The sequence below is a fragment of the Stegastes partitus genome, unplaced genomic scaffold (genome assembly GCF_000690725.1).
Source record: "Stegastes partitus isolate 25-593 unplaced genomic scaffold, Stegastes_partitus-1.0.2 Scaffold2439, whole genome shotgun sequence".
Classification (NCBI taxonomy): Eukaryota; Metazoa; Chordata; class Actinopteri; family Pomacentridae; genus Stegastes; species Stegastes partitus.
The window spans coordinates 32-12216 of record NW_007580170.1 but is presented as its reverse complement, the minus strand read 5'-3'; the positions used below and the strand labels follow the sequence as shown (position 1 = coordinate 12216).

Below are 12185 nucleotides of genomic sequence, written 5' to 3'. Positions count from 1 at the left end.
CTCTGGGATCAACGGATGGCACTCCAAAGGCACAGTGGAGATGTGCATCAATTTCTGCACAACAAATGTTGCAAGTGATGGCAGTTTTTACCCTCATTATGACTCAGAGACAACCTTTCCCTTCAAACAATACAGACTTGCTGGTCCAGAATACGCCAACTGGAGGATCACCCCTGATGACTCCAAACTGGCCTACTGGAAATGGTTTGTGTGTCGATTTCAAAAGCAACTGGAGGACTACTATAACAAAGAATTCCAGGGGCTAGGAGCAATTCCATCTGAGTGGCACTCTATCACTAAGGACCAAGCCATTCAAAGTCTGGACGAAATGTGTGAGTGAATCAATGCAACCAGTAACTCATGAATCCAAGCCTGAACAAACAGCTTTTACAGATACAGTATGTGATTTTGTCTGTAGCTGAGAAATGAGGAAACTCAGCAGACCACGAAATGAAAAAGATGGTTTGACTGCAAACGGTGTCTGATTTCAAGTAACCTCATAAACCAAAAACAGGGAAAAAGAACAATAATCACAATCACGTCCACAAAGTAGGATTTGTAGAAAATAACAACATGTTCCTGCAGATATAGACAAACACAGAACATGTCTTCACACATCAATCACTGCTTCATTGAACCTCACTTTTAATGTTTTTCTTTATATTTTTACTATTTTAAAGTTTTATACAGATAAAGTTTTTTTCTTAGAGGGATGTAATTTTTAAGCCTGTTTTCCAATATGCATGAAATGTGTACAATAAAACAGTTTTATGTGGCTTATTTTTAATCATTGGAGTTTGTATGATGTACTGAATGATTGTAATGTTTCATTTTCTTTGTATTCTTTTATCATGTTGTAGTTTTGACAACGTGCAGTTTATCACCTCTATAGTTTTTTGTTGGGTTTTTTTTGTTAGACAGAGAACATTCTTATGTGTAAAAGGAATCTAAGCCATATTTTGTAAAACTTTTTGATCATTAAATCACATCTGACAACCATGTCAACACACATTTTATTTTTAATAATACCAGCATTGTCATTATGGATGTTTCATGTTTCTCTTTCTAGAAATGTTTGACTGTGTTACATAATATAGTTTTAATCGCTCTGTGGTTGTGTTCATATCAATTAACTTTGTCCAGTAAGACTTTTGCTCTATCATAACTATTGTGATATCCAAAATAAATGTATATACTGTTGTCTTTATGAGAAACATCTATTTGGACTTGATCATTTACTCAATTGACCGTTCATGAAGGAAAAGGCGGGAAAAAATCAACTGAAGTGAACTTTGACGTTGTTGTTATGCAAAATGTGTCATGATAAAAAGAAATAACAACATTATTGATGAGTGATAGCAAACTGATGAAGTCAGCTAGTCTAATATATACTCTGGTCTATTCTGTGTGCACAAAAAGAAAGTGTCTCAGACTGATCAACACTGTTCCAGACTGTGCACGTTTGTGTTTGTGCACCGTGAACTGATGTCACAACAAAACCTTGATGTAATTTACGCTGTAAAATCAACAATTAAAACAGCATAACTTGGAACAATTGTTTCAGATGGTTTTTTCTGCAGTTTTTGTGTTTTTTTGTTTTGTTTTGTTTTGTTTGCAAAAAATTAATGTGATAGGATTTTTAGAGCAGCTGAGTGGTGCTGTGTTCAAGTCCGCTCTTCGCCTGTGGAGGTCGCCATTACGTCTCAAATTTCACACACATCTGCCTCCCAAAAAACCACAAACTACATAAGGATAAAAAATAAATAAATAAATAAAAAATAATTTTCCTGATTTTCAGTCCAATAAGTATTGATGGCCACATTAACAACATGCATAGGGATTTACATACACAATAATAAATAAAAAAATAAAGGCTAAACCGCTAACTGAGCGCCGGGTCTGGGGGCGTTTACAAGGAACACGTGAAGGCATCACCGAGTCAACGTGCGGTTGTGTTGTTGTGTTCGTGTGTGTCCGCCCTGACGGTCTCTGACAGCCCGACGAGCAGCACAGACTCACGAACAGCCCACCAGCAAACATGAAGCACAACAGTTTGTCACGCATTTTTGTTATTATCTTGTGTGCGGCAGTTTTTGTTGCGCTGTTAGTCGTTAACGCGTTGGCCGGAGCGGGACGAGGTGAGTTCAATAAGCGACATATTTGAATGTTTCCTGCTAGCTTCAAAGTTAACTTGACGCTTCTGTATATATATATAAAACAAAACGCTCCGACAGTGGCTCTTTTACGGTCTTTCTCGCATGTTTAGCTTGTTTTAATACACATGGGTTGCGTTTTCTGCTTACACAACTGTGTTTTCACCGGTTACGAAACAGTTTTTTTTCCTCCCAGTTAACTAACGGAGCTGCTCATCCTGCTGTTAGCTTCAGCTCCGCTAAACAACGAGCACTAACTTCCATGACTGAGCATCTGCAAGTTAGCATCATTAGCTGCTCGTTACATAATCACTCAAAGTTGTGGTAACAGCAAATCAAAGAGCCACGGTGCATTTTTAATAAGGGGTAAGCTCTTAAGATAAGTCTTTAAATTAATTAATTGATTAAATCTAGTTTTATTTAGTTTTTTGATGCTCACAGCAATATATATTTCAAAGCAACTGTGAAAAAAATGGTTTTATTAGAGCAAATGTGGACCAAAAAATCGTCCAAATGAACTAAAAGAATGGTAAAACAGTACCTCAGGTGACCTCCACAAGTGGAAAAAAATCTGCCATCCATGTGCAGGGTGTGGCTCCCAAGTGGAGGAGATATTTTCCTTCCTCAGTTTGCTGGCACACTGGAGCACTGCATTTTTCTTTTTACTTCTTTTTGATATATTTATTGCATTCTTTTTTATTTTTAGCCACCCGCTTTAGTTCCCAGAAATGGGCTAGTGGTCTTAGGATTATCAGGCAGTAAGTGGTTGACAGGACCAAGGTTGATTTACAGAAATACTCTGACTTAGAGAGAAAAGGAACTACGCAAACAGTGAGGAAGAGACAAAGGGGTTTTGTTGTTTGAAGGCTTGAAGCCAAAGTTTCCCACTGATGTTTAAAAACTGTGATTTCTTGCATGCTTTTTCCATTATGGAAGTGCATTGAATTCACAAAAGGAAAAAGTATACAATATATATTACAGTTGGACCTTGACTTACTGTTTCATAGTTATGTGTCAAGGTTAAGTGGGCTATCCATTCTATATGAAAGTCCAGGGGCGATGGTGTAACGTGACTGAAAGTATTTTTCCAAACAAGCAGTTTTAGAAAATGTCACGTTACAGGCCTTTTGTGAACGCTAGACTTTAACCAGAAGTAGGAAGTTTAATGTGAATACGTAGAGTTAGACTGTGTGGCCTCTACTGGTTTCCATCTTAGAAAGTTTAATACGTTGAATTGGCCATCAATGCTTTCTTTTTGCTATGTATTAGATGTAATGACAGCTGTGGCTGACATACTGAGATGTACAAGAAACTGCAAGAACCTGATGGTTCCCAGGCAAGCTTATGTGCTTTTTAATTCCTGACACCGCCCTTTATTTCCTCGTAAATTCCAGATCTTTTCTTGTAGTGTTCGCTGTAAATAGTGAAATACAGTGAGATAAGGAAGCAGTGTGCTTCTTAATCATCATTAATGTTACCTAAAACCTAAAACACAGCATTTCAATACTGCACTCTCTGTGTTTGAACAAGCTAAAGACGGCAGACAAACACATCTGTAAACAGAATGTGTCTTCTTTTTTCCTTCCAGTACCATTTAAAACATGGGCTAGTTTAAAAGATTGAGTCTTATAAATAACATGCATTCAAAAAATGTGATTTAATTACAGCTTAACCACATGGATTTTGCTGGAGTCAGAGGCTGCAGAGACAGCATACGTTGCCTTTGTGTGTGTGCTTGTTGCGTGACTTTTTTTTCCCTCCATTAGGATTAGATTGAGCTAGAGCACCATTTATGTGATAATGCAAAGTCAGTTAGTGATGATTATTTAGAGCTCCAGACTAACTTTTAACATTGGTTGCAGCAGCACATAATGTCGACGTACCCACAATTTATCATTGTGCCGTTTGGTGCTGCCAAAAATGTGTAACTGGTGGGTTTTTGAGTTGTGTTGTTATGAAAAAGATCTTGTGAAACTCTGTGATCTCACATAGGAGATATCTGTTTATTCTGATGATACCAAAAGATAAAGAAACAGCATTATGCAATGAGCTGCCTTTTTCAGATCCTCTCCCGCAGACGAATAGTACAAAAGGGCTGAAATGTGCATGTAGTGTGTGTTTGAAGCTACCAGCAAAGACTAGTCAGGGCTTTATTACTGACTGATCAGCAGCACATTCGTTTTTACTGGGGGCTGCTGGCCTGTTCCTCCCAAGTGAAATAATCTGATGACCCCTCCATGAACCAAACATAACCTGATGGTCCACATGGTTGTGCTCGGCCATGGTAGTGGAATCAACAGCTTTTACAACCAGCATATGAAATAAAATTTGATAATAGTGCATAGCAGAAAATAGAGCACTGAAGTTAACAAATAAAAACACATATACCTCATACCTAATAACCAACAAGGTGCATAAAAACCATTCAGTTGTCCCAAAAGACGCACATAATTCACTGTTGTCACATATATGGCAGATAGTAAAATAAAAAAGAAAGAAACAAGGAATAATAATAATAATAACAACACTTACACACAATGTCAGGCAACTAATGAAAATGTTTAGTCACACATGTGATCAGAATGGCCACTCTCTAGAGCACTGTAACTCCAGAAAACAGGAAAAAGGGGGTGAGTCAGTCACTGCTGTTTGGTTTTTACATGCAGGTATTTTTATGTACTTCTTTTCTCAAGAACTGTCCCATTTCTATGTCATTAGAGTATTCATATGGTAAGAAAAGCTTCTGATCTTGAATCAGTTGGACCAATATTGTAGCTGCTCCTTCATGCTTTGTGTCACGGTCCTGTAGTTATGAGTAATCTGTGTTTTCTCTTTTCAGTTTAATCTATTTTGTACATCTCCTCTTTACTCAGATACTCAGATTGTGCTTAAAATACAACAACAAATACTGCATTTTCAAAGATTACACCAGTGATTCCTAAACTTTGAAGCTGTAATTGTTTAACAGTAAAGCTTGGTCTACATTCGGCTTTTTGTCATAAAAATGACCCTTCGACATTTCTCAGATGGTTTAGTAATTACTGTTCAGGGTCTAAAGGGTTACTTTTATTCAACTTTCCACAAAAGCAAAGTTAGACAAGTCAAGTAATTGACACGTATCAGTGTGCAGATGTTTTTCTTTCCCTCCCAGCTCTCTTAGTCATCTCCCAAAACCTCAGTGACTCACTGGAGGAGCCCAGCTACTAGTTTGAGAACGATTAGACTGAACTCTCTGCATACACTGGGGCAATTAAAACTAGCTCCACTTGGAGTAGCTGCAACAATGAAATGCTGCTTCCACATTCAAATCAGTAACAACAATCATTAGTGTCCATTTTATGAAAAATATTTGATATCTGCTAATATTTGCGTCGCTTTACTTACTTTATTTTTACTTGGTACAGGATGTGAATACTTCTGTTGCTGCTCATAGCAGTATAGTATGAAGGGAAGGCAGCTATTTTCTTCAAGATAATGTCTTGTTGTCTTAGTTTGTGTGTAAAAAAAAAAAAAAAGGATTCCTTTATGTTTTTGTCCTGATATCTCCCATTCTCTGTAACAGTGATTAAAGAAATCCAGCTGATTAGAGACAGTCCATATGTTCACAAAGAGCTCTTTGTTCTTAAAACTGAAATAGCCCTGTTGATATAAAATGCTATTTCTGTCCACACCATTGGACAGAAATGATTTGGACTCCTTTGCTGGAGTTAAAGAAAATGTAAATGCTACAACATTCAGTGATATTTAGACAGCTGTACTCTTACAGGTTTGTGTTTGACCATGTTGTGATTTAACCCCATGAACCATGCTAGCTCCATGAACAGATAGGCTTCCCAGTTTGGTGTGGAAGAACTTGACCAGTTTGCACAGAGTCATGACCTCATCTTCACCCAGCACATTTGGGAGGAACACTAATGCTCTTGTGGCTGAATGTCGTTGTTATTTTCTAGGTCCCTTCCACTCCAATACAGGAAATGTGTCGTCCCGCTACGAGACAGGCATCACCCCAGCTGGCTGGACCTTCTCTATCTGGGGAGTGATCTATACCTGGCTCACCCTGATGGTCATTTACATCACTTCATACGTATGCAGAGGGTAAGCCAACATCATAACAGCCATATAAATATTTACTGGTGCAGATCTGTCACTACAACATGCAAGGGAAACTGATATTTCTCTCTCCTCGAATAGATCCTGGGCTCAGTGCCTGCTGCCCTATGCCTTCTATTTTTGCTGGCTGTGCAACATGGTGATGAACATGGCATGGCTCCTGGTGTGGGACAGAGAGTACGTCTTCTCCTTCTACTTATTATACACAAAAAGCAAGAAAACAACACTCAAAGCAAAGATTATAATTGATTGAAATGTACTGGTTAGATTAACTGAGGCTTAATATTGTGATATTTTGACAATGATTTGATATTTAGTTTCTTTGCCTTAGTAATTACAATCAGGTTTAACAGTAGTAAAATGTATATCACCTGCAAAAGGAAGCACCTTAGGCCATGTAGTAAAACATAGTAGCTGATGCTTGGAACACAATATACAACAGAAGTGAGTACACCCCTCTGCAATATCATTAAATTAGAAAGTTAATGCAACAGAAGTGAATACACGTGATCACTGATACACAAGTTGGATAACCTGTGATCACTGAAACAAAACTGAGTACGCCTTTAATTTTTAATTAGCTGAATTGCATGACCATGGTTATAAAATGATCTGTGAGAACCAGTACTTTCTCTGCATGTCTGCATCATGGCTCCACGAGTGAAGAATTCCCAGTGAAAATGTGGTTGTGAGACATCACAAAGATACAGGAAGATTGTGACCAACTGAAAATCTGTGAAAGCACAGTTGCAGCAGTAATCAGTCGCAGTAATCATAGTACCACTAATCAGAGCTGCAGCATTAATCCTCCTGACAGGACGGATAATCCGCTACTTCACAGTCAAGTTCAGATGTGAATGTGTCAAGAACAGAGGGAAAGGTGTCAGACTTTGCACAATGGTTATCAGTGTAATTCTGTGACAGCTTAGACAGGGTGAAGGACAGTGCTCAACATCAGTCTCTGTAGATAGCGTCCACAAAGAAACCCTCTGCAAGTAAGATGAAACATTGCTAAGGAACATGAAAAGAAGCCTAATGAATACTGGGAGCACATTCTTTGGTCAGATGAGATCAAGATAAACTTGTGTGGTTCAGATGGAGACCAGCATGTTTGACGTGAACCTGAATGGACTGCCACAGTGAATGTGTAGTCCTGACAGTCAAGCAAAGTGGAAATGTGATAATATGGGCTGGTAGAGTGCAAACAGAGATGGGGAGGTGGCATTTATAGATATCACAATGAATACCTGACAAGAGGAATCTAAGTGTGCAGAAGGTTGGTAGAAGAGGAATGTTCCTGCATGACAATGATCCACAACACACCGTGAAATCACACAAGAAGGTAGAGCAGCACAGTGCTTACTGCAGAAAGCAGCTGAAAGAAATTGTTCCTGAAGAATGGACGTTAAAAACAGCAGAACATCAGAAACTTGTGCCACGCTGATATCGTCCATGCTGCAGGATTGAATTTGTCATCAAAAATGAAGGTGGACGTATGATGTGTTGGAAAAAAATTCAAGATTTAAATATTGGTTGCAAAAGCTGTACTGAGTTTGGTTGCATTGCGTGCCTACTGTGTGGCCTGTATTTTTAATATCGTAAATCTAATGTAGTAGTTTTTGATTTGACGTCAGAGCAGATACCCTACTGTTTAACTCAGAAGTAATTCAGTTGCTGTAAGGTGATACAGTTTTAAATCATCAGGCATTTGAGTCATATCAGTGTGGTGTTCTGTATGTTGTTGGAGGAATTGAAGTCTGACTTGTAGGATGTTATGACTGATGGTGTCAGTTTGGAAAAAGCTCCAGACGTAGAATTACTTGAGTAAGTTATCTCTCCAGTGTCCTTATGTCATCAGCTATTGACCTTGCCACTGCTGATATGAGGCATTCATGGTCCCCCTGTCTGTCTTTCTCTCTGTCTTTCAGGCTGATGCTGGCGGCTCTGGTTTTGTTGATCCTCATAGCGTTTTCCAACTACTGCGCTCTGTTCTTCGTTTGCTATGCCACGGATTACTATGGACTGTGGCTGCAGACATACCATCGCAAAGACCTGGCCTGTCTCAGAATACTGGTAGGACAGAATGAGGGTGCATACACAAACATCAACTCTGGTTCCTGGGTGTAATAATTTTTTTCTGCCATCATGTTCAGGTCCAGAATGGTTTGGCTGTCTACACCACATGGACATCTATTGCTTCTCTGATCAATTTCTCACTGGTTCTCCACCTGTGGGGTGTGGACAAGAGCACAGCGGCGACCGCCTCTCTGTGCATCCTGTTTGCAGAGGTTGTGATATGGTAAGTCATATTGGGCAAGTTTAAGGATAGAAACAGGTTACTTTTCTTGTATTTTTAACTTCTATCCGCAGATATTATGACAAATCTGTCACTTAAATGAATAAGCTTAAAGTGACTTTTTTTCCATTGCTACTGAAAATGTGTGATCCTATTCCATTTTATTATTGTAAAAAATAAAGATTCACTATACACAGATTGGCCAATCAACATTAAACCCACCTGACTAATATTGTGTAGATGCTGCCAAAACCTGGATTCCACAGACTTCTGAAGTTGTCCTGCTGCATCAGGAACCCAAACAATTCCTGAACAATAGGTGCAGTGTGATAGGATAATGCCACACTGCAGCCATTGTTCAGAAATACTTGTTGACCTGGTCTTCAAATTTCTTAATCTGACATCCCTGCAATCAGGAATACCGTTGACATGAAAAGGTTCTTGTGTCTACAAGACTGTTTACATAGGTAGTATGTGTCAAAATAGCATCCACATAGATGCCAGGGACCAAGGCTTCCCAGCCAAACGTTGCCCAGAGCATCACACTGCCTCCACCATCTTGCCTTCTTCTCAGTCATCAGACCAGTCCATTTTCTTCGGTTGCTCCATGTTCAGGTCCTGATGCTTGCAGGCATTAGTGGTAGTGAGGGGTGAGCGTGGGCACACAACAGGGTCTGAGCATCTCCAAAATGATAGATCTTGTGGGGTGTTCCCAGTATGCAGTGGTTGGTATCTACGAAAGGTGGTCCAAGGAAGTACCATCAGCGAACCAACCACAGGGTCATGGGCACCCAAGGTTCATTTGGGCACACTGGTAGTGAAAGAAGAGCTGCTTTATCCCAAACTGATAGAAAGGTGTCAGAACACATAGTGCATCACAGCTCAGATTCTCACACTCCCCCTTTTCCCTACTTCCGACACATCAACCTAAAGACCTGAATGTTCACTTGCTGCCTGATATATCCCACCCTGAGACAGGTGTCATTGTAGTGAGTTAATCAGTGTTTTTGACTTCCCTTGTTAGTGGTTTCCATGTAGTGGCTGTGAAGTCTCACAGTGACATTTCTAGAACCTCTGTCATAATAAATTTAATTAAACACTGCAGCTGCTCATGAAGGCTCACTCCAGAAATACTTTTGTCACCATCAACCTTTTATTTTCTCAATCTGGCCACCAGGGACATCATGTGGGACAACGTTTCAAATAGACCTTACAGCTGTTTGACGATTGTTTTATGTGCAGGTTCATCCTTGAGAACTGGGTGCTGGACCGCTGGGTTCGCTACATCCTGACAGTCTACCCGGTGGTGATCGTGGCTCTGGTCGGAAACGTCTACAAGCATTTTGACCTGGATGACCCCACTCCTAATTCAGTGTTTATGCGTGAGTTTAACATTATTTCTTTTTTAACTTTAACCTAATGACCAAAATGAACCAACTTTCCTGCATTCATCTTAACAGTAGAGTTTACTGTTTTGTTAATACAACATTAACACTGAGTGTATTAGACAGGCTGAGGGAGTCCGTTTTGAGCCCAGATTGCAGCATATGGTCGGTGCCGTCAAGCTCGGACCTTCCAAATAGAAAGTTCTAGGTGTTGCCACTGTGACCAAAGCAGGATTAGCTTACTGAAAATGCTGGCTTGTCCACATTATGAGCTAACATTAGCTACTTGAGCTATACTGTGAGGGTATGGCAGGGTATCCTAATCAAGTACAATAAACTTAGACTTCCAAACATGCTCTGTGACAGCATTCTGTCAGGGTTTTGTTAGTGTAACTCCTAAATCACACACAGCAGAACTGTGAGTCTGCAGGAAAATCTGTTTAATATTTAAACAGAAGCTCTAACAGTTGGAGACTAGACAGAGAGAGAACATCAGACGAGCCAACTGTCAATCACACCTCTCAACCAGCAGCCACATGGCCGACATCAGAGCCTTGTATGAGGCTTGTAATCTCATTAATAAAGCTGTAATTTCCCAAAATGAGCTCCCGATTTTCAAGATGCCGTATAAAAAGAAACTGGTCTACTTGCATTTCTAGGGAAAATGTGGCACTTTTGAAATGGGAAATAATCAGACCAGGTGTTTTTGGAGCCAGTAGCTAGAGGCAGTCAGTGAAATCTAAGGTCATTAGCACTGGCTGCAGCCCTGAAAAAATCCAAATGAACACCCTTTTTTATCAGAACGTGTCATCAGTTTGCTTGACGTTTTATCAAGGCAGTCTTATGTACATGATTTTTTTTTTTAATTCAGTAGGACAGTAACTTGCAAAAACTAATATAAAACTAATAATGCCATGATTTCATTTTTTAACTTCGCTGACCTAATCATTCACCGTTCTGTTTTTTCTAATCTCCTCAGTGGTGCTGCTGGTGGTGGCCTGTATCCTGTTTGTTTCCCGATTCTTCACGGTCCTCTGGAGGAACAGGTGGCGGCCTCTCTACTCGCCGGGCTCAGCACGGCTGATGGTGTCACCCCTCGACGGCAAAAAATTCAGAACCCTCTCATAAGTGGAGCTCGCACCTCCTGTCCCACTGCAGCCTGTACACTCTCAGCCCAGACTCACTCTGATTTATATGTTTACACTAGTCACCGCCATGTTGAAAGGTAAATCTCATTTTTAAAATGAGGCTTTACTCATTCTGGATTTGCATAAACGACATGAATAGGAGCTGTATTACTTTAAGTGGAGGAAAGCAAAGAAAGGATGAGTCTGCAGTGGGAAAGCAGGAAAATCTGTCCTCATCTTATCTCTTTGCTCCAGTTGCATTTATAACTTTACAACAATTCTTTCTTGTCTGAAACACTTTTTTTTTAAAGTACTAATAACTATTCCAACAGTTAACCACTACATATACAACATTTTTATCATTTATATTGTCTAAATACAAAATACTTTTTTTTTTTTTACAGATGAATGCATGTGATTTGATTTATAATGTTTTCTAAATTACTTTTTTCATTGTTTTTGCACTAATTGCTTTTTTTATTATGGCAGTAGGCTATACTGTATATTTTCAATGTATGGTGACTTTTTGACTGTAATTTGACTCCTACATAGAAGCACTTTGAGCTTTGTTGAACTTCTTGGATTTTCCAATTAAAGCACTCTACTTGAGGAAAATGTGTGTCTCCACTTTCTGCCTTTGGGTTTGAAAGACATGCTTAAAAAAAATAATAAATACATTTGCTGAAATTATACCTTGTGTCAGTCAGAAACTGTAAAACTGTCTCAATAGTCTGTAAACATACCCTGTGTGATACGCTGTTCTTTTAGGAAGAAAAACAAAAAGAAAAATTTAAATTTTATCAAAATCGCTTTATAGGGTCCGAGCGCTCAAAAGGGTGCGAAAACCGTATTGGAACTGCTCGGATAGTTATTATTATTCGTGCCAAAGAGACGCGTTTTTGAGGCCCTAAACATACTCGAAAACTCACCAAAATTGCCATGCACATCACACCCGGTGAAAAATTTTATAATTTGGAAGAACAATACACACTTCAATAGAAAAATTGCTCCACAGCGCCACCTTCTAAATTGTCAAAAGCACATTTGGCCTAGAACTACGCAATTTTGTAGGCATATAGAGCAGGTCAGGATGAATAAAAAAGTCAGGCTGGGC

General features: G+C 39.3%; 1 protein-coding gene across 1 annotated transcript; it reads left to right on the top strand.

The window, feature by feature from the left end:
* Positions 1-1946: 1946 nt before the first annotated feature.
* LOC103375024 (uncharacterized) lies at positions 1947-11424 on the top strand. Its single transcript, XM_008305213.1, has 7 exons — positions 1947-2138; positions 6104-6248; positions 6345-6440; positions 8192-8336; positions 8417-8562; positions 9802-9941; positions 10924-11424. Exons 1-7 carry the CDS (start codon positions 2039-2041, stop codon positions 11070-11072), a joined length of 921 nt encoding a protein of 306 aa, XP_008303435.1. The 5' UTR covers positions 1947-2038; the 3' UTR covers positions 11073-11424.
* Positions 11425-12185: the final 761 nt, after the last annotated feature.

Excerpts from the sequence above, each read along its gene's own strand:
- LOC103375024 (XM_008305213.1), top strand. The coding sequence starts at position 2,039 with ATGAAGCACAACAGTTTGTCACGCATTTTTGTTATTATCTTGTGTGCG. Across the intron at positions 8,337-8,416 it reads TGGCCTGTCTCAGAATACTG|GTCCAGAATGGTTTGGCTGT; the intron begins GTAGGACAGAAT and ends CATCATGTTCAG. Across the intron at positions 8,563-9,801 it reads TTTGCAGAGGTTGTGATATG|GTTCATCCTTGAGAACTGGG; the intron begins GTAAGTCATATT and ends TTTTATGTGCAG.